Raw genomic sequence first — 25,349 nt, 5'->3', positions numbered from 1 at the left:
TCAAGGTAGGTAGATATTTAATAATAAAAATTCTTATAAACTACAGGACTGTTTACAAATTGTGGCACAATGTAGAATTCCAGGCTGTTTCCAATATTCAAAGACGGTACACAAAATTTAAGACACTTTTAATTTGGAGCTTAACAAATCCTTATGTGCTCCATATGTCTTCGCATGGACATGTGATGGTTTGATCTGATCTTTTTAACTTCGGAAATTATACCCGATTGCTTATTTTTATTCCAGGTAACTTCTGGTTTTTTTTTTTTTTTTTATAGATTTTTTTGCTAGTTTCATTTATGCTGGGATCTATATTTAGTTTTACATGTAATTATACAACCTATGTAGGTTTACCAAATCAATATGTAACTTACAGGGGAAGACACAGCTAAATTGTTTTATTAATTTTACCTACCATAACATAATTAAGATGCAACTGCATACATTAAAATACATTTTCATGATGTCAATTGTTACTTTTATTCAAGCGATTTTGTACTGTTTTCTTTTACCAAATGTGCAATAAACGGAGAATTAAAAAAAAAAAAAAAAAAAATACATTTTCATATCCATCTTTAAACCTAAAGAAGGGACATTTGATGTCTTCAAAAGCATGTATGACCTGAATGTCGGTCTTAGATTTATTTGGCCTAGATTGTCCATAAAAGAAGTATATTGTTTACAGCTTGTATTAATGTTATTCTATTCTGTAAACATACTAACTAAAATAAACAAAACAATTTTATTGAAAAAAAGTGTTAGATCAACATGATCTGCAGAATCTTGCATCATCCACGGATGGGTCGAGCTTCACATTCATTCCATGTGACGCAGGTTTAGTAACCGTCTCTGGATTCTGGAGATTAATCATCCAGGGCAGGAGGCCAATCAATGTCGACAGACTTTGTGTAAGAGAATGGAAAAAATAACAGATTAAAATATTAATACAAAACATGGATTAATCATTCTGAGGAACAAGCTTTGCCATCACCAATTAGTGCAATATGTTTACTTGTTTATATATTACATAGTTCATAAGGTTGAAAAAAGACCAAAGTCCATCAAGTTCAACCTATATACATATTGTGTCCCTACCGTGTTGATCCAGAGGAAGGCAAAAAACCCTTATGAAGCAGATGCCAATTGCCCCATACCAGGGGGAAAATTCCTTCCCGACTCCAAATATGGCAATCAGAATAAATCCCTGGATCAACGTTCTGTCCCTATTAATTTACTATCCATAACTTGTGATATTATTGCTTTCAAGAAACACGTCCAGGCTCCTTTTAAACTCTTTTATTGAGTTTACCATTACCACTTCCTCTGGCAGAGAGTTCCATAGTCTCACCGCTCTTACTGTAAAGAACCCCCGTCTGTGCTGGTGTAGAAACCTTCTTTCCTCCAGCCGTAGAGGATGTCCCCTTGTTATAGATACAGTCCTGGGTATAAATAGGTCCTGGGAGTGATCTCTGTACTGCCCCCTTATATATTTATACATAGTTATTAAGTCCCCCCTAAGCCGTCTTTTCTCCAAACTAAATAACCCTAATTCTGATAATCTTTCTGGGTACTGCAGTCCTTCCATTCCCCTTATTACTCTGGTTGCCCGTCTTTGAACCCTCTCCATCTCCACTATATCTTTCTTGTACACTGGTGCCCAGTACTGTACACAGTATTCCATGTGTGGTCTGACTAGTGACTTGTACAATGGTAGAATTATTTCCTTGTCATGGGCATCCATGCCCCTTTTGATGCACCCCATGATTTTATTTGCCTTAGCAGCAGCTGCCCGACACTGGTCGCTACAGGTAAATTTACTGTTAACCAAGACTCCTAAGTCCTTTTCCATGTCAGTCGTCCCCAGTGTTTTCCCATTTAATACATATTCCCAGCCTGGATTTTTCTTCCCCATGTGCATAACCTTACATTTATCCGTGTTGAACCTCATCTGCCACATCCCAGCCCAAGCCTCCAACCTATGCAGATCCATTTGTAATCGTGCACTGTCCTCTATTGTGTTAACCACGCTACAGAGCTTAGTATCGTCTGCAAAGATTGATACTTTACTATACAATCCCTCTACAAGGTCATTAATAAATATATTAAAAAGAATAGGACCCAAAACTGACCCCTGTGGTACCCCACTAGTAACAGTCACCCACTCAGAGTATGTACCATTAATAACCACCCTCTGTTTCCTATCACTGAGCCAGTTACTTACCCACATACACACATTCTCCCCCAGCCCAAGCATTCTCATTTTATGTACCAGCCTTTTATGTGGCACCGTATCAAATGCTTTGGAAAAATCAAGATATACGACATCCAGCGATTCTCCCCGATCCAGTCTTGAGCTCACCTCCTCATAAAAGCTGATCAGGTTAGTTTGACAGGACCGATCCCTTGTAAACCCATGCTGATATGGAGTCATACATTTATTTTCATTGAGATACTCCAAAATAGCATCTCTTAGGAAACCCTCAAACAGTTTACATACAACAGAAGTTAAACTAACAGGCCTATAATTCCCCGGGTCACTTTTTGTCCCCTTTTTGAATATTGGCACAACATTTGCAATGCGCCAGTCCTGGGGAACAGACCCGGTCACTATAGAGTCCTTGAATATTAGAAATAGGGGTCTGTCTATTACATTACTTAACTCCCTTAGAACGCGGGGGTGAATGCCATCTGGACCTGGTGATTTGTCTATTTTGATTTTTTTTAGGCGGCACTGCACTTCTTCCTGGGTTAGACAGGCGACATGTACTGTATTATGAGAGAAAAATCAAGATTCGTATGAACACGTTTATATATGTCATTATCAGCTTTACATCCTATATGCGGCACCACTATGATGCTGAATAAGGTATTCTCATGGGGACATTTTTGGGTTGTGAACATATTCAGGGTGTTGGAAAAGGTTAAAGAAAAGACCGTCCCCGTAATAGCATTTTTATATGAAAACTACCTACAGCTCGATTTGATATCGACGCATTTTCTGTCACCTTCATGCATATAACTGAAGCTTAAGCTTTGCCACAGGCTAATCATCCAGGCAGGAGATGAGAGTGTGACTTTTCGTGAACATGAGCTACAAACATCATCCCTGTGTTTTTAAGGTATTTACACCCGTTTGTTTTGAAAGCGGCATCAAGATAAGTAATTGGGGGAAAAAAATGGAATTAACACTAAAATGTGCACAGCATAACATTATTATTTTATGAGAACACATTCCATGGCAGGTGACATCTATTTTTACAACATCTTTAGAACATAACTCCATTTGAAAATATTTTAATGCTAGATCTAGTCCGGCTGTCTGTCCAATTGATTAACTAAATTTGGGGGTTATAGGCCCACCTCAACCTTGGTGTTTGTGCTCCTCCTGTATGACATCCGAATACCTCCATCAGATGACAGATTGACTTGATTTCATCTCATAAATTTACTTTCTAATCTAGAATGTGGCTAACGATGACCATCGTGATGCCACACAAGTTACATAGGCATAAAAAAAGACATGCGTCCATCAAGCTCAGCCTTTCCCATATGTGGTTTTGTGAGAGTTTTCAGCAGTGTTTTTTGCCCTTGGCTAGTGAGAACACATTTATTAAATGGTTGAAAGCTATGGTTTTTTTTTTCTCGTTTAAATGGCCTGTCATTCACAAATGTTTGGATGACAGGGTCCATTACAGGAATGTACAAACCTTCATTTATATTTTCATAAAAATACATATCGCTACCTTGGCTTAGCACATGCATTCACACTCACCCAGGCGGCTTTCTATCACAGGCGCACATCAAGCAGCCATGTTTTAGCTTTTGGCTCTGTGCCGTCAAACCTGACAGCAGATAATATTTAGTCCTGAAAAATAACATTTCGTCTATGTCTCCTAGCAAATTGTGACTGCACAACGTTATACATTTTCAATGATAGGTCACAGTATTATTTTTTTTTAATCACCTAACCATGAAATGTTCTAGAGGTGAGTAAGCAGCATGAGCTACGTCCAACCCCAGTTTGGTTTATCCAGCTTTACTGACCCAGAGCTTAAGAAAAGGCCATTCGAGTGTCTCACAACAGCAAGCTAGAGGATGAATATGAATCGGATCAGCCTGGTCTGAGTCAGGTGCTGGGCTAGAGCCAACTACAGTTTGTCCTGCTACAGAAGTAACAAAAACCCCACTAACCTCTACATCAAGCTCCAGAATGTCCGCTGTGGTTTGCAGTATGGAACCTATATTTGGTTTGGTTCTTCCAAAGTCCCCGTGTACAAATTCTTTTATATAGCTTGATACCAGCTAAGGAAGTCATTTGGAAACATTTTGTGTGCACCCTGCTGGTCCCGAGGCAAGCATTATGATCAAACCTACCACCATTCTTGTATAAAGGCACCCAATAGACAATATTGATGGTAATGCAAGACAATAGTCAGTTAATATAAATGGTTCTATTCATGAAGTGGTTACATCATTCTCACTGGAATGGCCAGTGCTTGTGGTCAACTTTGGGACAATAAACATCCACGCAATGTATTTATATTGATAATGATCCAAAAAGAATCCTCTCAACTAATGAATGGCACAAGGCACTCTTTCACAATATCTTAACACATTTTTTGTGTCGTAATAATCATGCAGATCCTGAGAACAGGAATTTAGTGATGGCTGCTTTTATGGCATTAGTGTAAAGTGGATTCCTAACATACCTGATTCAAACAGTATTTTCGTCTGTAAACAAAACTACATTTTGTTTTATTTAGTATAAAATTTATGACTGGGAAAAATTGACGGATCGGCTTTAACTTGAGGCTCTGTGAATGCCACATGCGGTGGCCTACTAGGTGGCCCGGTTGCATTACTAAGGACTAATGACCTCCCTGGTGCACCACAGCTCTCAATTGGATGGCTAGAGATTTCTCCCTTGAATCCGGCCATTTTTGCCCCCAGAGCTCTGTACAGATCTCCATCTGACCAATGCTGGGATATGGGATCATGGCATGTCCGGGAGGTCCCTATAAATACATCACTGGCCAAGTCCCTTCATCTTACATGAATGCAACTAGGGCAAAAGGATACGTCCCTGCTTGAGTCTTTAAATACAGGCGGAAGTGGTGCTCATCCATATACTCTGTTTTCATTGTGTGGATGATTCGAGGCCTTAAAGCCAAAGGGCGGCGATGAAGAACCCGTAGAGGAGTTTTCTGGTCTATTTTCAATTCCTGCCAACCAAAGGCACAATAATATATACCAGCTGTTATATCAGAAGGGAAATCAAAGAGAAAAAACAGAAAATAAAGAGACTGGGTCACGGAGTGTAGACACTAGCGCTGAGATCACAAGGATGCTTATAATTACTACACGTGTGATTTTTTGCCCAATCCCGCCTGCTCCCGCAATGTGGGTGTTCCACTCCCGCCACATTTGTGGCCAATCACGCCCACCTCCTTACCTGAACTGCAGATTTCCCGCGCAGTCACGCAAGGCTGCCCTTGAGTTGTTCCCTCACAGCGTCTCTTCTCTTGCTCCGCCCAGGAACAAGGCAGGGTCACGGGAAGTGACGTCACATCACGTGACTCCGTTTTGTTCCTGGGCGGAGCAAGAGAGGAGACACTGTAAGGGGGCAGCGAGAAGGCAGCCTTGCGGGACTGCGCAGGATTACTGGGACCCGCAGGTACAGTACCTGACCGCCCGCTCCCGCAACCCCAGCAAAACCGCCCGCATGTTTTTTGGCGGGTCCCGCTTCCCAATGCAGTCCTCTAGTTTAGAGGCACTGCCCATTGACGCATAAACAATATTTGAAGCACTGATTTCAAGTAATCAACCAGTACCAATAAATGCAAGTACACGAACTTGCCAAAAGCTGAAGTTTTCATTATAGTACTTACTTCCTTTTTATATTAACAGATTATTCAAAGGGTTAGAACATAAATAATACAACAAATTTGCATTTTATTCCAAATTTGATTTTGTTTCAGGGAACTAATGTTTGTCGACTGTGTTATGAACCTTAGTGAACCCAAAAGGCCTTGAGATGTTGGCAGCAAACTCCAATGATGACTCTTTACTTCTATTGTTCAATCAAGAGATGGGGCTGAGACCACAAAGGTAGTCCAGTGTGCTCCATTACAAAGCAAGCACTGGACCTGTGGCTTTATCGTGACTGTTATGGGATTACAAGGTTATAGTTTCATATTCTAGCTAATGTTGGTCACCATGTAACTATGGGTTACTGCCCATCATTCCAGGACCTAAAAGGGTAATCCACAACTTACCTCCATACTATCTAACAGTTTGAGATCTTCTTCCCGGACTGCTTTCTCTGTCCATATTAAGGCACTGTAACACTTGGTCTTCTCTTCCTCTCCTTCTTTCATATGCCCCACTGCTTCTCTACAACATAGTGAAAGGTTGTATAAAACATGATTATGTATGAATCTTCCTTGCCTTTTGTTTCCAATTTACTATGTGATGCACCGCTGTAGAACACGATGGGCCTACATAAATCATTAAATAATAGTTACTCTAATTCTGCATTGCCATCCACACTTAACAGGATTTCTGAATTTTTTTGTGTGGGTTATTAATCTAACACAAAAAGGGTCAACGATATCCGTTTAAAAAACAAAGTTGCACGTTGACACTTACCTGTTGACAATTTGTAGATCCCGAACTTTGATTTTATCTGAATTGTTTATTTTCTGAAACAGTACAAAACAATGTAAATTCAACAGTGATAATCCAGTGATGTGATCAGAAGTCAGATATGAAATGCAATACATATAACGAAACAGTGGATGTTATGTAGAAGAACCGACTATGGTGCAAAGGGTGAATAGAGGTCTTATCACTGTAGTAACCAATGTAATGGTGTTGCAGACATGCGCTTTATATCGATAGCATGCTAAGGTGATAAAGCGATACTCATGTTTTGATTCGCCATAGCATAAACCATATTCTGCCATGACAGACACATGTTTATGGTGAAGGTAAGCCTGATTCTGTATCGTTCCCTGTTATGATTGATGTCATTATTTAGAGCTAATGAAGCACCAATCAAATGGCTCCTGTAGTTCTTATAAACAGACTATATAAAAAGTTCATATAAAACGAAGGACAGCTATTGTAGTTAACTAAAGTGTTTGTTTACGAAACGTAGTTAAATATAAGTGTTTTTTTCAGCAGCTCTAACTTTAACATCTGCTTACATCTCTTGCAAACCAGCAGGAGTTTGCTGCAAAAACTTGCTTCCTTAGAAACAATGTCTTCTAACATCACTAAACTCTGCAGTGCTTTGGGTTCCAGTTGAGTTTGAATCCAGCTATCTACCAAGATAGATCATTAAATCAAAGGCGCTCTGATGACGCATGTTGTATTAACTGAGTGAAATGTTTGCAATTAAATTTACATCCACTAACAGGGTAGTGATAAAAGAATTCAGAAAACCACACACAGACCTGGGAGTCCACGAAAGAGTAACAGGACTAGAGGTCACCATCTCGAGCCAGGGGCAGACCCGGAAACCACAGGGCCCTGGTGTGAAAATTGCACCGGGGTCCCAAACAGCTTGACTGTGCCCCCAAACAGCTTGAGTGTGCCATCTATCCAGGTACTTCTGCAAAAGAGCGGAGCCTCTGCACCCCACCCTTTAATTGGAGGAACGGAGGAGAGGCTGTCCTTGTGGAGCACACCATGGCTCCAGACTGATTTGTGGTGAAAGCGAGGCAGACAAACGCTTCCCTTTCTCCACGAATCGGCCTGCAGTACATCCAACGGGAAGGTTGAGGAAATACTTGTATAACGGAGCTGATACCAGGGAGAAGTGGACAAAGAAAGATGACAGATGAGCAAGAACAGGCTAGGCAGGGACACAGACGTTGTCAGCGCAGAAGGATCTGAGGTCTGAACAAAAGACAACCTCGATTATAAGACAAGGTTGTTTTTTCAGAAGACTTTTTCGAGAAAAAAAAAAAGATTTATAATCAAGCAAATGCAGTGTGTGCATTCCATTTACCTGCTGTAGTTCCTTCATGTGCTGCAGAGAGACCTCGACTCGGTGAGGATTCACAAGTTCAATCGCAAAAGGTCTTCCTAGAACAAGAGATTAAATTGTGTTTAGCTTCCAGGCTAGTCAGCGTAAAACACGTTAATTTGATAGAACACACCCTACAAAATGTTTTAACAATCATTAGTAAATGTGCAAGGACCATGGCCGGACTGGGGATGATGAGGCAACACTGGAATTTTTAAGGCAGGCGGCCTACAAATTACACAATGACTTTAAGGCTGATGGATGGATACGAGAGGCCACGTGTTACGTTTTTATGTTTATGCAGCATTTGCGGCGGGGCTTATCTGCCCAACGGCCACACACTGAAGCACTCGACCTGCTGTGGTGGCAGATAGGATGAGCACAAAGTGGTTTTGGCCAGCCAGTTGTCTGGTGTGCCAGATGGCAGGTCTGGGACCTGGCAGGTGGTTACTAATGGAGGTACATTGCACCCAGGATAACTAGTAACAGAAGCACCCAGTGAGGTCACGTAACACGTTAGTGGCAACTAGCACAGGGAGTGTGAGCTGCAGTAAAGAAAGAACTCTGCAAGTAAGGTAAAAGGGAAGGAGAGCAAGCGAGCTGCACTGTGGAAGTAAGAGGGTTAAAAAGAGGAGAGCAGAAGAGGATGAGAGAGAGGGAAGGATGATGAAATAAGAAGGGGAGGAGAGGGTATGAGAGAAAGAGGGGGAGAATGGGAAAAGAGGGAGAGGCTGCGAGATAGGAAGAGGAGGACGGGAGGAAGAAGCTGTGAGAGGGAGAAGAAGAGGTGAAGGTGTGAGAAAGAGGAGAAGATTAGTGTAAGAGGGGGACGATGGTGAGAGAGGAAAGGGCGAGATAGTAAGAGCAGTGTCATAGCCTGACTCAGGCCTAAGCATAGGGTGCCAGGTCCGGGGGGGGGGGCAGTGTGATTTTATATAGCCTGTGGGAAAGAGTAAGGGACAGTGAGTGTGTGCATGTATGTATAAGTGTATGGTAGTACAATGAGTGTGTGCTTTATTTTGCGGGGTGGAGGTGTGAAGAAATACTCAACCCAGTTGCCACACAAAGTCACATAAAAAGTCTGTGTAAAGCCTCATACCCTAGCCACTAGAACAAAGGTGACAGTTTAAAATCTTGAGAGGTATGACTGGCGTTATATGATGGTTTTGAGATCTTACATTTCAGTAACAATGCTGTCTGGTCCACTTGTGAACATGCAGAATGAAGTCAACAATGCAAGAGATTCTCCAAAGTTTTATTCAAAGACTCCATGTTCACAGGAGTGGAAGCTCAGTTGTTTCCATTAGTATATATCCTACTTATTTGAAAATACACTGCATTGCCATGCACTTTACAAGTGAAAGAGTGAATTATTAGACCTAAGAAGGATCCATACAACTCAGGGTTAGATTTATAAAAGGTAATTGTCTAAGGGTGAAAATCCAAATGTTTATCTATAATTTAGCATCTAGAACATAAGGGTGCTACTGTACCTTTCCCTAGGGTTCGAACATCAACATCTTCTCTTCCAGAGGATGAAAAGTTGAAACCTTTGAAAGATATGGATGTTAGCTCAAAACCAAGAACAAAAATGGTATAAATAACATCAGGTAAAGCAGAACAGAAGGTAACTCAATATGCGGATCCTCTAATTTTACTGTGGTCAAGGGCACATTGTTATGTACATCGAGATAAGTAAAGAAAACAAAAAAAAAGTCCATAGATGCTGCTCATTACTTTGAGTCATTCGTGTTTGTACTCCATCATTAAAAAGAGGCTAATCACACAATTTGACATGACTTTGTAGTAAGTTTTAGTATTAACGGTAACAGAATGACTTACTTTCTGCTTTAAATACAGCCATCAGGTGGTCCGTTATCAGCTCCTCCACGGAAGATTCCATCTTCCTCTCCCCATCGATAACCCATGGTGTTTGAGGCAAAGTTCTTGAGTATTTGTTATATCTGCCTGCGCAAGATTATTTCTTAAATGGCAAAACAGTAAAATAGCCCAGTGCACACACAAAACCAGAAACATGAAAAAAAATAACTACAACAAGAGGCAACTAGGGACACCTGATGTGGTACTCTTCTTACAAACTATTGTCCGTCCATGCCTGCTTTACAACATGGAGAGCACTCGTTTATAGGCGCACTACTGAGCATGTGCAGGATGTTCACATAGTAACGCTTCCTGGCTTCAGTAGAGGAAGCTGGAGAAGTTAAATGAGACCATTCAAAAAAGAAATCCAATCCAATTTTGGGGACTACACTATACCTTTAATCATTCTGGTACAGATATATCTCAAGCATAAAGCCCATGCCCCCCACCATCCCATTTTCCACAGAACATCCATTAATTTTTGGTGTTCTCCCACGATTTCATCATGCTCCGGTCTAGACACCAGAAATGTAGAGGTATGCACATGTAGTCTCCATGAAATAAACATCACATCTCAGGCTACTACCGAAAAGATTTTGGTGCAAGGGGAGATCTTGCACTACTAGGTGCACATCTGGACGGGGAGAACTGCTCTAAACCACATTATAAACAAAACTATTATACAATCTGCTCAGGATTCTGAATAAGCAAGAATAAATACATGCCGGCCACGAAAACAGAAGAATGACTGCACTGGATATCCACAAGTTGACATACTGTCTCTGGACACTGTAGGGGGTATGGAAACAGTCTGAAAAATAAAATAAAATAAATCAACTATTGGGAGTAAGTCAACAGTGTCTTGATTTAAATCAGATGCTAACAATGAAAGTAACAACCATGCCAATCTGTTTTTTTTTCTGTCCCTAGAAGTGAGAAGTTGATGGGTTATGATCTGTTGTGCTATTGATAAATCGGGGAACTTGCATCCTGTAGTAAGTTCTCTTGTTTATATATGTTTTGGAGAACCTGAGTCCAGAGCAGCAGAGTTTTAAGCCATTTTGTTGCCATCTGATAACCACTGGTCCAATCACCAATGGTGGGACTTTTTTTGATTGATGCTGTGTTCTACATCTAAATATATATACGTTTAGAAAAAAATATCCACTGCTTGATGTTCACAAGGGAGAGCTGTCAGAAGGGGGTTTCAATTCCCTTACATCACCATCCATTACGAAAGGCTGTGCTGGCCCCGTAAAATGCAAAGTTCAGTGGGTTAGGAGACTGAAGGAACCTCACCGAATTACCTATACTTTATACAGGGCTAGCCAAGCTCTTCCTGCAGCAGATGTATACTCACTGTCCACTTTACTACGTACACCTTGCTAGTACCGGGTTGGACCAATTTTGCCTTCAGAATTGCCTTCATTTGTGGCATACTTTCTACAAGGTGCTGGAAATACTCCTCAGAGATTTTGGTCCATATGGATCATGGGATCACGCAGTTGCTGCATTTTTGTCAGCTGCACATCCATGATGCTAATCTCCAGTTTCACCACATCCCAAAGCACCAATACTCAGGTTGGCCGTCTTATTTAAACAACGCTCAATTGGTACTAGGGGGCCCAAATTGTGCCAAGAAACCAGCCACCACACCAGCCTAGACTGTTGATACAAGGCAGGATGGATTAATGTTTTCATGTTGTTTACCCCAAGGTCTGACCCGCCCATTTGAATGGTCACAGCTGGAATTGAGGCTCATCAGACCAGGCAACATTCTTCCAGTCTTCCATTGTCCAATTTTGGTGAGCCTGTGCGAATTGTATCCTCAGTTTCCCGTTCTTAGCTGACAGAAGTGGCACCCAGTGTGGTCTTCTGTTCATGTTGCCCATCTGCTTCAAGGTTCGACGTGTTGTGTATTCAGAGATAGTAGTCTGTATACCTTGGTTGCAACGAGTGGTTATTTAAGTTAACGAGGCGTTTTCGTCCACACAACTGTCGCTCACTGGATATTTTCTCTTTTTTTCAGACCATTCTCTTTTAACCCTAGAGATGGTTGTGCATGAAAATCCCAGTAGATTAGCAGTTTCTGAAATACTCAGACCAGCAAATCTGGCACCAACAACCATGCCACGTTCAAAGTCCCTTAAATCCCCTTTCTTCCCCATTCTGATACTTTGAAATTCAGCAAGTTGTCTTGACCAAGTCTACATGCCTAATTGCATTGAGTTGCTGCCATGTGACTGGCTGATTAGCTATTTGTGTTAACAAGCAATTGAACAGGTGTACCTAATAAAGTGGCCAGTACGTGTATATTTGAAGCATATCTGAAGCTGCCAACTACTTCATCCTTTTCAGCAGGCATTCAGCCAGCTAGGGCTGGGGTTTTCCACATCCAGAATGCTGACACATAACATGGTCATGCAACTCGATTTCACGAGGCCCTGTACTCCCATTGTGTGGTAAACTGATCGATTTGTTGGGAGTATGTGAATCCAGTAAACTAGAATTTAGGTAATTAAACGGCTATTTTGTAAAGCAATTTATTGATATTTTGGGGGTAGTAGTGGGCTACGAAAGCCTCCATTACTCTAGCAGTGGCTACTTATAACTCCCATCAATTAGCCGATTCCCTGAATTGTCCACTATAGGTGGAGTAGCTCTCCTTTGAAACACAGTAGCTGGTCTTCTTAATAGTACAAGGTTAATAATTAGTGCCCTTGCCCCACAACATATTATGGGAACCTGACAGTGGGCAGATGTATTCATACCTATTGTACCCTGGTCATAATTTCTATATGGCCATGGTACGTCTTATTGTGGCACCCTTTTATTATACTGTAAACTTTTAAGTATATCTATTACTTCTAGTGCAAAAAAAATACACATAAGCACATTCATCCTGGAAAAAGATTACTAACCACGCTACATGGCCAGGGGTAAAACATTTGAAAGCACAGTTCTGCTGCATATCACAATTAAATGTATTTACCATCTGCAATGTTATTATACTTGGAAAGCCATTTTCATTTCCAAGCTAAGAAGAAAAACCTCATGCCCCCACAGCCCAGATAATCAATGATGTGTATGAGTTTCCAACTGCTCAGTAAAGACAGTTCTTTGAACACAGAACAGATTTCTGAAACATATGACATATTTGTTTGAAGCCCCAAGAGGAAAATGAAACCGTATATCAACAGATTATTAACAATTAGTAGCTTCAGAACTTTTTCCAGCTCTGTCAATGACATGCTCAATACTTAGAAGAAGCTTTTAAAGAAACTCACACACGGAAATCCTCTTCTTTTATCTTGTCTAAAGCCTTCAGAACTGCCATTCTGGTGAAAACAGACTGTAGATGAAAATTAAAAAAAATATATATTTAAAGCGTGGATAGAGGATGTGGCATTACCTGCTTTAAGTGTGGAGGATGTGGTAAGGTCCACAGGAGAACAATGTATTTCTTGATCCATCTACATATAAACACTTCTTATTAAAAATAATTATTACAAAATTATTAAAATTGGACCTTCCTCTCTTTCAAAAGCCCTTTATATTAAAGGAAGAATGCGATGAAGTACATCTGTTAACAAACATATTATAACACTGGCTGTCACAATACAGATTATTTCGCAGATAACCGACTAAAGGTTTGGTTCCATTTATTTACCACTACATGCTAGAGAGAGCGACTGAAGGTCCACTGCATCCCTATTTTCACGTTAAATGTGTGTTGACGTAAATGTCTTCATGTCCTAAACTTCATATAAATTAGAAATAATCACAGGCTTCATCTAGACTGATTTGTATAGAAGCTTTGGTTAATTAAAGTTCTGAAACCAGGGAGCCCGACTTCTGGAAGGTTACAGTTGGCTCCTAACATTTGTTTTTACTTAATTTGTACCAAAGCATGACTGCAAAGTGTTCCAACGAGCAAAAAATTGATCTATACCTCTGATGATGATTAAATGATAAAAGTATAGCTCAAAATATATTCTGACCCAAAATTATCTGTTAAGGTTCACCGTTTGTATGTAGCCGGCAATGCATTAGGGCATTAAGTGTGGAACATGAAAAACAGCCATTTAAAAAACATCAAACATTTCTCAAAATATCGATAAACCCTTTTTTAACCACGATGGCTGTGAAGATCTCATATCAAATAGACCGATTCTTGATACAGATTTAAAACGTATAAATACATACCTGCTTATTCTTAGTCTGTTTGAAACAGTCTTTGCATGCCGATGCTCTAGATAATAAACAAGAACCAAGAGCTATTAACGTACAGAAGAAAAGAACGGTAAATATTCGTTATTATTAGTAGCATATGGACCAGCTTTAAATATACATTTACGGGTCCTGATTTGCAAGTTTGTGGTGACAGTGTGGTCATTTATAGTTATTGCTGCTTTAACGCATAGTAATTCCACTGTTTGGGTTTGTACGTAACAGAGTTTGTCTGGGATTCTCAATTCGACTCTCCAGCCATCATACGCATTTTAAAGCATATGATAGCCAAGTGTGCCCAGCAAACTAACTTTTCTATGCCACGTAATACCGTATGGCACCGTATGGCAAGGATGGAGTGAAAATAAAGTCATTGATATCCGTGAGAAATCTTGAATTTTTGGTGTTGTGCCTCAAAACCATAATAACAATAATCTAGCTTTGTTAGACAGTGATACTTTGGTCGCCAAACTGGCTGGCACAACCTGTAGATGCTATGACGTCAAATAGCACCAGTTGATCATTAAAGGCAATTTGCACCATGGCCATCAGCCGCAGCAGAAACAGGCAGTTCCACCGGCTTCTGCGTGCATCTTTATTCTCATAGTAAAAGTGGGCAAGAATGTGTGGTTTCCACAGTAACCGAGAATTATTTGCTCTTCCTCAGCTCTCGTTTATCAAGGTGTTAACTGAATCACATTTTGTTCAGAACATTAAAAAAATCCCTACCACAGATATTGCGGCCACATTTATAATATATATATATATATATATTATATATATATATATATAAGTGGTGGGGTGTAGAGAATTACTCACTAACTTTGAATATTATTGTTTTGACACGTTTTATCTTTGTTCAAAGGTGTGGCACAAACGTTACTCTAAAAAACATTAGATCATTTATGTATAGTATCATATTTACAAAGCGCGTGTCCCTTGGGCTTCTAGAAAAAAATAACGTGTTGGATAGATAATGTTCAATAGATGACTTACGTTGGGTTTGCCCTGTATTATATGACATGCAGCTACTAAATCATGGTGGTTTTGAATAGGCAATAGAGATGATAATTAGGTAAGTGTGAAACATCCACATGACTTTGGTTAGCGTTACTTACAGGAAGTGGCAGTCAGAATCGGTTTCTGGGTGGGCAAACACCACGGCGACTTCAAACACACTCTAAAAAAGAAAAAAGGGACGTTCAGAAGGCAGAAGGAAAGGAGATGAATTACCCTCTGTTAACCCTTAATAATGATCCAGTTTGAGGTATAGATAAAGGAAGTAAGTTGATCTCTTTAAATAAAGGTTGTAGCAGGTGCACGGTGACCCGCATGGCCCATCTTAATCTGTAGACAAGGGTACCAAATCATTGTGATGGGGTATGTGTGGCTTCTGCGACACTTGATTCAGACAGAACACGACCAAATTTTATGGATATATTACGGTCCCTGACAGCTCCACTAAAGAAGAATGCATATTAAAGTACTTACAAAGAAAAGCTCTGAACCTCAGCAAGCAGCATTTGCTGATCCATCTCTGGAGCTAACTAGCGGTAATTATATATCACGTTCAAGGAGATGTGTTTGGTCAAACACATTAGAAAGATATATAGAGCTAGGGCTGGGAGGGCATATGGACACCGAGGGGGAAGAAAGGGTCTAGAAGTCACTATGGGTAACTAGATGAGTGTGGTGCCGATACTCAGGGTCTAATGCTGCTTAAAAGAGATAGAAATCTGAGCACAGTGCCTAGAGACTGGTCTGATATTACCAGGGCATTTGGAGAGTTGGCTTATACCGTGGGCACTGGTTATTGCCGCTAAGCCAGTAACTGTACAGTGAGCCAGTAACACTGCTGAATGCTGGAGGTTGATTCTAGGAAAAATAAGAATCTAAGTAAACTATCTTGGTAGGTGACAGACAGTAACTCATACTTTGTGGCTGGGTGTTGTGTCTAGAGAATGCTGCTGTGTTTTTATCTTAAGGAAACCGTTGGCTATGCTGGTCATGACATTTTAAAAGTGAGATTTGATTCCAAGGTAAACAGGACCGCTGACTTGATAAGCTTTGGTCCACAGGTACTTCGAATTCTACCCACATGCCCATCAAATAAGGCAATAGCAACGCAATTCAAGAAGAAAAAGCCCAGCATGCACTAGCGTCTAAAACAGCTAACACCTGAATGGGAAGGATAAAAAAAACATTAAAACCATGGGCAAAGTCCTAGAATGAAGACAGTTCCACGGTGACCAATGGCTACAATCTATGTTGAGTGTAAGTAGCCAAAATTCTTAGATGGGTAGGTTGGAATTCTTAAGTCCCTGAAGCCTATGTTGCCAAAGCCTTAGTTAACATAACAGCTATCAAGAGCCAGTTTGTTAAGTAGATCATCTACAGTGGACGTCTCAAACGCAACTGCTGAAAACAAGGTTTATGTATCCAACATGTGCAGCCCACTTAAAAATACAGACTCAAACCACAAAACCTTTAGGTTATACTATGCTTAAAATATATCCTTGGTAATGGATATGCACTTTCTTTACTGCTTTTCCAGAGAAGCTCTCGAAAATCATCAATAATAAGTAGATTGCATTAAAGGAATGGTGGGAGACTCTGATTTAAAGGTCTACTAATACCCACTGATATTGGTTATTGTATTATGTATGTGTAATTATATATATATATATATATATATATATATATATATATATATATATAGTCCAAGAACTGCACTATATACAGCATCATACCCATCCAAATCCAGTATCCCAATTGTAAAGGTCATCCAGTCCCATCGCCTTCTGTGCCAGTTCATTGTATCCCTCATCATATTTACCATAATGCCCATGTTTACTTTATCTCCAAGACAGAACCGCAGAACATACAGATTCTTTTTAAAGGATAAAAACGACAGCAATATCATATTATTCTATGAGCGTAGACTCTGGAAAACCCCATGAATGCGATGGATATACCTTGCTCAGAGCTTGAACCCCAAATTCTTCTGAAATAAGAGGATGGATAATCCACTTGTAAGCTTCCTTCAGTTGGATAATGGCTGCCTTCTCCAAACAATAACCGTGTTTTCTGTTTTACAAAAACATATGGAAAAGAAGATGTTAAACCAATGAAAACCCAAATATAATAGAGAATACGGAGATGGATCAATAAACTAATATACTTAAAATATTAAATTAATATTAAATATTTTAATAATTTTTTTCAGTTTTTTTTACAGTAGCTAGATCAATAAACTTAAATAAAATGTAACAAAAAAACAATAAAATAAAAAAGCAAGCATGTTTGATGTTTCATATAAAGACACTAATTTTAAGTTATTAAACCTTTCGATGAAATAGTAAAAAGATGGATTTTCTAAGGCTTTATTTGTTTAAAACCTTTCAGAGTCATGTAGTACATTATAACACCCCCATCTCTGGCACATGAACACAGCGTGTCCTCGATCCGTGACTCACACAACCTCTGGTATCATGTGAAATGATCTGTAAAAAATACCCAGATAGCTACAAACTTCCAGGAATTTGTTGTATGTTATTTACAAGTCAATAAAAAATAAATAAAAGAAATACATAGAAGTATATTGATTTAAGGGGGTGGGGGACATCACAAGGCAAAAATGATAAAACCTATAAAGGGTTTTCTTGTGACTTTTGTTTGGAATTTCTAACACAGAAGGGGCAATCATTAACATGTTTTCCTGGACATGCAGAAATGTATCTGACTGGTATAAACTTAAAATCTCGGGGCATGTATCTGTAGCCTTAGAAAGCTTTCCAGGGGAGGGCTACGTTTAGCCTACTTCACTACGCAAGACACGTTCTATTAAACTCTATTGAAACCGTTTAGGTCCTCATGTATGCATCACTTTGAAAAAGCCTGTTATTTTAAGGTGAAACGCATTACTGTACTACTATATATTTTTTCAATTATAATACATCTATTTCATTTTCATCACACTTGGACCTCCCTGATTTTATCCTGATAGGAAACTATCACATACGCCATATAGATTGAGCAAAACCCATTTTGCTCTATGTCAGTGCGTACAACGTTTTTATTATTTTATATCAGTTTTATACAGCGAGCACAATATTTTTTCCTTTCCGTTTAAGAAATCACAAATACACTACACTATATTGTGTTTTCTTATTATATATTCATCCCCTACTGCTGGGATTTGAGAATTCCTTCAAGGTGCTCCCTCTTCCTATTTGTACTTCTATTAAATTGATGTTTAGATTTAGCGGGCAGGTAGTAATTGTTCCTAGGTGCGTCTAGTGATAATTACATTTGTTAATTGGTTGATTTAGAAACTAAGGGAACTGGCGTAACTACAGGGGTGCCTCTTGGGGGCTTCTTCCTGTCTCCTCGTACCGGTTCCGAATGGTTTAGAATGGGCCCTTCCGACTTGGACTGCACCGATCCAGGTCGGAAGGGCCCTTTCTAAACTATTTGGAACCGGCACGGGGAGACAGGAACGTATCTGGGTCACGTGACCCCGCTGTGAAACAGAGGCTGCTCGCAGAGTGTACGAGGAGCCGGATAGCAAGGGCAGGAGCGGTGAGAGGTAAGCAGGGGTGGGATCTGTGTAATTATATATATATATATATATATAGATATATATATATATAGATATATATGTGTATAAGCATATGCTGCACTGCTGACACCCACCAAAAGGTCACGGAAGGACAGGAGAGACTCGGCAGGGTCCTACTGCTGGCTGACTGCACACATATGGAGTCCTGCTTGATGGTCAGTGTGATCAGCGCAAGGGAGAGTAGACAACGTTTTCCTCTTTCCACAAAGGGAAAATTTTAAAAAGGTATTTTTAATGAAATGTAAATAAAAATGAAAAAAAAACAATACAGTGAGCTCAGTGATGTCATTGTGACATCAGTGGCATACATAACATGTAACATGTACATGTACCATGTAAAAAAGCCTTTATATCTCATTGCCCAAGCACTACATGTAAAAAACCCTTCGCTACCCCAAACCCCTTAAGTAAGAAGTATAAAAAATTCTATAAGGTTCTGTGCAAGGGATGGATGTTGCCGAACATAAATAGGCAACCTTTTTTTCCTTTTACATACTAGCACTCACTACAATTTTTGGGTGTTTTGGGGGTTTCAAATGAAAGCTTTTTTTTTTCTGAAGAAAAAAAAAAAGGATGTAAAATAGTGTGTGAGTACATCAAACATGGAAAAGGGGATTCTTCATTAAATCAACAGATGATGAAAATGACAAAAAAATAAATAAATAATAATAATCGTCTTCGATTTTCCTTATGGGAAGGATCCATATGAAAAAAACCCCACCGGGTGAAGGAGACTTAATCGTTCTGGAGATTTCTGGTTACAAATAGGGGAGCAAAACCTACATTGCTAACTATGTCCTCGTACGGATCACATAATCCATCTCATCACTCTCCTTAAAACATAATAGACTAACCTATTAGAGCCCTGCGCGGGGCGGCTTTTTTGCTCCCGCAATGTGGGTGTTCCGCTCCCGCCACATTTGTGGCCAATCCCGCCCACCTCCTTACCTGAACTTATCTTGCTCTGCCCAGGAAAAAGGCGGAGTCACAGGACGTGACATCACCTCACGTGACTCCGTTTTGTTCCTGGGCGGAGCAAGAGAGGAGACACTGTAAGGGAGCAGCGAGAAGGCAGCCTTGCGGGACTGCGCGGGATTACCGGTACCCGCAGGTACAGTGCCTGACCCCCCGCAGCACCAGCAAGACCGCCCGCAAGTTTTTTGGCGGGACCCGCCTCCCAATGCAGTCCTCTATTACCTATTAAGAAATATGCATCAATACCTCATAATACTTTAATGAATCTTTTTTTAATGTTTAATAACCCACTACCTACTAAGATAATGCACTATATCACATTTTGCTTTAAAAAAAAACAGGTTATCAGATAAAATAATGACGTTAAAGATTCCCTCCAAGGACCATTACTCACCCCATTTCCTGTTTTGCTTGAAGCCATGCAGAATGCTACCCATGGGCAGGCAGCAACACCCAGAAAATAAAGAAAAACAATAAATTAGAAGAATCCGTTTGTAGTTGTGATTCATTATTTTTGGGAGTTGAAAATGCAGTGTCTTATCTGATCTTGATATATTTTGATATCTGTTCTAAAACCTCTAAATGTATTAGGTCTTTGACCTTGTATACTTTCAGTATTTCCTTATGTTTATACCAAATTCACACTAAATTCCTCTGTATTACTTTTATTGGCTGGCTATTTCATTTTCTATCATTCGCTCAGCAAAATAAAATATCTAAGCATCTAACTCTCTAGACTATGAAATGCTCCGACAGTATTTTGGGCGTTGGGTGGTCGCCCCGATGCTGCCATATATACACCAAGCACAAAAACACCCTATTGCCTACTGGCCGGTGGGCCAGTTGTGGAGATCGGTTGCTCGCTTGTAACAAGCCTTTTAGGCCCCGTTTCTCCTTTTGTAGCAGTTTATTATTGCGCGTGATTTGAAATGATTCCGCTGATGGTAACAGCGCTACGGAATCTGCTGGCGCTTTATAAAGAAATGTGGTGTAAATTGGCTTCTGGGTGCCACAATGACGAAGCCAGTAACTAGAGACTGAGTTAACGGTGTTAGGCTTTTGTGAGGTTGGAGAGAGTTTGGACCAAGAAGGGGACTTCCTAGAAACTCTTGTGACACACAGCATGACTCAGTGCTGCAGTGTTTAGGTTCAGGAAGTATTAGCAATTGAGAAGAATAAAGCATCACCGGGCACAGAATGAGAAGTAGCCTAAAAAAACAATCATTTTCATTGTAACCCATCACCGTGGGATAGTAAAATACTCCACATTTCATTGGTATCCGTTTATCACCTACGGGAAGTTAACAGAACAGGATCACCACATACAAACTCCATACGTATCACTGGAAGAGTTCATCTGTGCTGGCCTGATGGTGCAGGACATGAGTGATAGGGATATCTTCCCTTCCATTGAGTGCATTATCATTCTAACGGCTTATTTCTAATTCTTACTCACACTGTGGCCTGCACTATGGCCATTAATCTCAATTAACGTTGTAATAACATTTGATCAACTACATTTTGCTAAAGTGTCCTTCATGCCATGCATAAATAGTGAGTATATATACCCAGAAGTTAAGTGGAGTTTAACTCGGGGAAGGTGAACTTATGTACTGGGGCGATGGTGTTGTGAGTAAATAAGCAAAGCACACATGCAGTTGTAGAGGAAATAGAAAGTTAATGCCATAGATGATGTAGAAGTCATATGTTATGGTTTACTCAAACTGAAAGTAACACTTTATTATTATTTTCAATAGCGCACAACTAAAATTGCATAACGTCATGTAGGGCTGCAGCAAATAGAGAAGTCTGCTCTTAGGACGCCCTCTAGTGGAATTTCATTGGTAATGGACCAGTCATATTGTGAAAAAGTCCCCTCAACCACTTTGTGCCACGCTGTATTATTAACAGCACTGCACCAGTGAGGTCAACACCGTACCCAGAACATCTAGTGTGGGGAGAATGTGGGTTACCAAGTCACCGTAGAGCATATAATTCAGGCATCTGCTTACGATTTCTCAGAAAGTCACACCAAAAGTACATTTTGGGCTTTGGCGCAGTCCCCAAATAATAAAAATGTCTCACACATTGCACAGCGAGACCGTAGTCAGTACGGCCATGTACTTCACAAACAAGCCAATTGATCCCTCACCTCTCGAACAGACAGCTGAGCAGGTAAAGACACAGAAAACACAAAATCTTTGAATTCATAACCAGCATTTTTCACTTTCTCAAAAATCTGGAAAAAAAACACACACAAAATCAAATATTTACGTAACATGTCTACTGAGTGATGCTAACAGTGTTAACTTTTATAGAGACCTAATAAAAAAAATTCTACCATTTTATTTAATATTTTAACAGCAAATCCTCACATACGAAAGAGGATCACAACATTTCATCTGTGACTTTCAACTACAAGTTAAATAATCATGATCTACAAGAATATCCAAATTCCTACAAGAACTGTCAGCTCACACTTTTTTTTTTAACCACTAAGCTTTCTGAATATTCAGCACGTTCTACTTATAGCATTAAAGTGTCATTGTGTATTCTAAAAACTCCACTGCAGTAATCTACTAGCACCCCAGAGAACCAGGGAACTGGAGAGATAATATAAGACAGCAGGCCTTCAGCCTCAGACACCCCAACGATGAACAGAAAGGGGCTTATCAGTGGCACGCCTTTTGACAGCCCCCCGATTTGATACCCAATTAAAAGTTTTTCAAGGAATGCCGGCAGTCTCCGTGGCTAGGCGGGTCTTCAATATAAATTGGGCCCCGGATACAAACATTGAAAAAACATATATAAAACAGAAAAGTAAGTCATGTCTCCAACAAACTCTGAGTTTACCTTTTTAACAGACTCCACTTCACAGAGATGCTGAAGAACCCCCAGGCACAAATTACAAGTTCTCGGACTTTGAGAGTCATCCCCGTGCTCGGGTTCTGGGGAATTGATTGATTCTCTGTCGCCTGTACACTTAGCCGTTTCTTCAAGCTTGGCTCTCTTGCATGGTGGGCCACCGACTAAATCGGCTATATCTTCATGGTTCATCTCCAAGTAGTTCTGAAGTTCACAAACCAGATCCTACAGAAAGGGATATTTGAAATGAATTTATCATAATCATCCTTTCTGGATTAAGCGTCAACATATGACGCAGTGCTACACAATTTAAATTGGGTGGTTAACACACACAACACATATATTTACACGTACAGACCTTTTGTTGGGACAACGCAGAAAAAAAACCCATTAAGTTACTTTTGGGACCTCAGAGGTCCTGCTCTCTTTATTTTTTGATATCTGTAGATACATATTATGACACAAGAACACATGGTGAACACAGAATACTTGCAGCTGCAGACTTTTTATTCCACCTTAGAAGCTGTGGCAAGACAGGTGTAGGTTGCCTGTCTCTGGACACTTGAGAAAGACCCAGTAAGGTATAAATATTGTATGACTCTGGGGTAAAAAGAAAAAAAATGCCTATAAACAATTCTGCAGCTGTAAATATTCTGTTCTTGGTTTTCTAAATGGTATCTATAGGCCTCTAACCCCATTTCCACTGGGAAAACGCTTCTTCCTTGTGCAAATCAGGATATTTTTTAACTTGGGCATAGACAGATAAGATTAGACCAACTGACGTCATAACTTATTTTAAAACAATACACGTGGGTACCTTGTACGGAAGACGGTAGGGAGCTGTGGAATCAACACAGCAGAAGCGAAGTACACAACGCGGGCAAGATCCTGAGGAAAACAGCATCTGAGCAACTGGCTTATACTTTCCGTCTATGAGAAGCATCTTAAAAAACCTGTGTAAGAAAGAAATGAGGCAGTTACAGTCCTTACTGCTCAGATATCAGTCACATTATTGAGATTTCTTTATCTTAAATGAAAAATTGAAAGTGTATTTCAACACTGCAAATTGTGTTACAGCTTAATCAACACATCTAAACAGAGGTTAAAGTCTTATTAAGAGGCCGAGGGACTTGAATTATAACTGTTACAAAAGGATATCTGTTGCAAAAAATGAAAGGGAATGAGGGAATATTTCCATCGCCCTAATTGGTCCGGGACGTTCCTACGGTCAGGAAAGAGTAAAACCGCTGTATATAGAACTCGTGCCTAGGGCAGTTCTGGTCCTTTGTTATACTCAAAGCAAAGTTAAAACGTAATGGATATAATAATAATGACGAGGGAGCACAATGGATAAGGAATGAAAATGTTACATACCCTGTGTCCTTATCTGCCACAAGTGTACTTAGAATTCAGTGCAGGAGCGATGTTAGACATGTTCATGTTGGCATTTGTGTACTTTATCTTTCTTCAACTAGCCTTATCAAGCATTTTCCTTCAATGTTTAGATCTGAAGTTAAACAATAGTATGATGGGCAGAGCCGCTCAGTGGGACTACAGACAACTTGCCTTCTCTGTAAGTAGGGAAACTGTACAAACCCAATATACTATATAAAGCGACTCCTCTGAGCTGTCTCCTTGAAGGTTTTAATAAAAACCAAACCAAGGAGTGCAAAGCAAGGAAAACAGGTCACGCGTTAGGTCCATATTTATAATCATGTTTCCTTTCCAAGGTGACCGCAAAGCTGACAAGAACAACCTGACAATTCTTAAGACACGCGGGGAAATTAAGTTTCAACAGTACCTTAGTAGTGAATTATACTAATCAACCACAAACAAAACTAAAGCACAAAGAAGATGGTTATGCTCATGTTTACTTTTTTGCTTACCTTAAGTCTTCCAAATTTGGCTGCAAAAAAAAAAAAAAAAAAACCCCAAAACAATATACACTGATAAGGAATCTATATTATTAAAAGAAATGTGGAATGAATGGGAGGGATGTTACTGCATGTCAATGTACTTCGAGATAATATTACAAAAAAAAGAATAATCTATAAATGAAGTTAAATGCAGGAGATGAGCTGTTCTATGACATGTATCTGCTTGTTGTAATTTACACTACAGGGTAATAGAGAACACGTTCGGAATAGCATGGAGCATCGGGGTGCTATGGCGAATATTACGGCGTATACTCAGACTAAAGCTCCTTTACTGTCATACACATTTCTATAAACTGTATCTAAGCACATGGGTTGAATATACAGCGTGGACGGGAATCACAGGGGCGGAACCTGTGAAAAGATCTGCATTGCTCGGGGAACCGGATACCATGAGCACCAGCTAGGCAGTAGCAATCACACACAGATACGTTTCGGGGGTTATAATACTGACATCTAGTGCTCGGGAGGTAATATTGCATTAATGTATTAAAATAGACTATCTTTATTACAGGTTTACTGAGTTTTTACCACAATGCACACTTTGTGCATCTAAATGAAAAAACGTCTGCTGCTGCCACTTTTAATAATATCAGTAATTTAACTCTTGCTTTTAAGACTTCCCATTTTACAGTGCTGCAGAATATGGTGGCGCTACATAAATCTATATATAAGACTATTTGGCATGATGCACCCAAGAGGCAAAAGCACATGTTCTGATCTCATATCACCACGTATATAGCATAAGAGTCTGATTGTATATGTCTTTGGGGCCAATACCAGATATTTATGTTTCATTTACGACACTACA

At 39.9% G+C, this 25,349-nt stretch overlaps 1 protein-coding gene across 1 annotated transcript; it reads right to left on the bottom strand.

Moving 5' to 3' along the window:
- Window positions 1-595: 595 nt before the first annotated feature.
- Window positions 596-23,628, bottom strand: PUS10 (pseudouridine synthase 10). Its single transcript, XM_053460937.1, has 17 exons — window positions 23,422-23,628; window positions 22,593-22,829; window positions 21,892-21,978; window positions 20,134-20,168; window positions 17,119-17,230; window positions 15,262-15,323; window positions 14,120-14,165; window positions 13,201-13,265; window positions 10,635-10,724; window positions 9,875-9,996; window positions 9,526-9,582; window positions 8,015-8,091; window positions 6,649-6,701; window positions 6,276-6,393; window positions 5,080-5,222; window positions 4,192-4,291; window positions 596-902 (listed from the first exon to the last, which is right to left on the bottom strand). The coding sequence occupies exons 1-17, from the start codon at window positions 23,545-23,547 to the stop codon at window positions 864-866; spliced, it is 1,569 nt and encodes a 522-aa protein (XP_053316912.1). The 5' UTR covers window positions 23,548-23,628; the 3' UTR covers window positions 596-863.
- Between the last annotated feature and the right edge of the window lie 1,721 nt (window positions 23,629-25,349).

The sequence above is a fragment of the Spea bombifrons genome, chromosome 3 (assembly GCF_027358695.1).
Source record: "Spea bombifrons isolate aSpeBom1 chromosome 3, aSpeBom1.2.pri, whole genome shotgun sequence".
Classification (NCBI taxonomy): domain Eukaryota; kingdom Metazoa; phylum Chordata; class Amphibia; order Anura; family Pelobatidae; genus Spea; species Spea bombifrons.
The sequence above is the reverse complement of the archived record's forward strand: the minus strand, read 5'-3'. Positions and strand labels throughout refer to the sequence as shown.

What these genes read in the sequence shown, in the direction of transcription:
- PUS10 (XM_053460937.1), bottom strand. Translation starts at nt 23,547, where the DNA reads ATGCTTCTCATAGACGGAAAGTATAAGCCAGTTGCTCAGATGCTGTTT. An exon ending in GATTCTGACTGCCACTTCCT is followed by an intron (nt 14,166 to 15,261) that starts GTAAGTAACGCT and finishes TTTATTATCTAG; the next exon opens with AGCATCGGCATGCAAAGACT. An exon ending in GATCTACAAATTGTCAACAG is followed by an intron (nt 6,394 to 6,648) that starts GTAAGTGTCAAC and finishes ACTATGTTGTAG; the next exon opens with AGAAGCAGTGGGGCATATGA.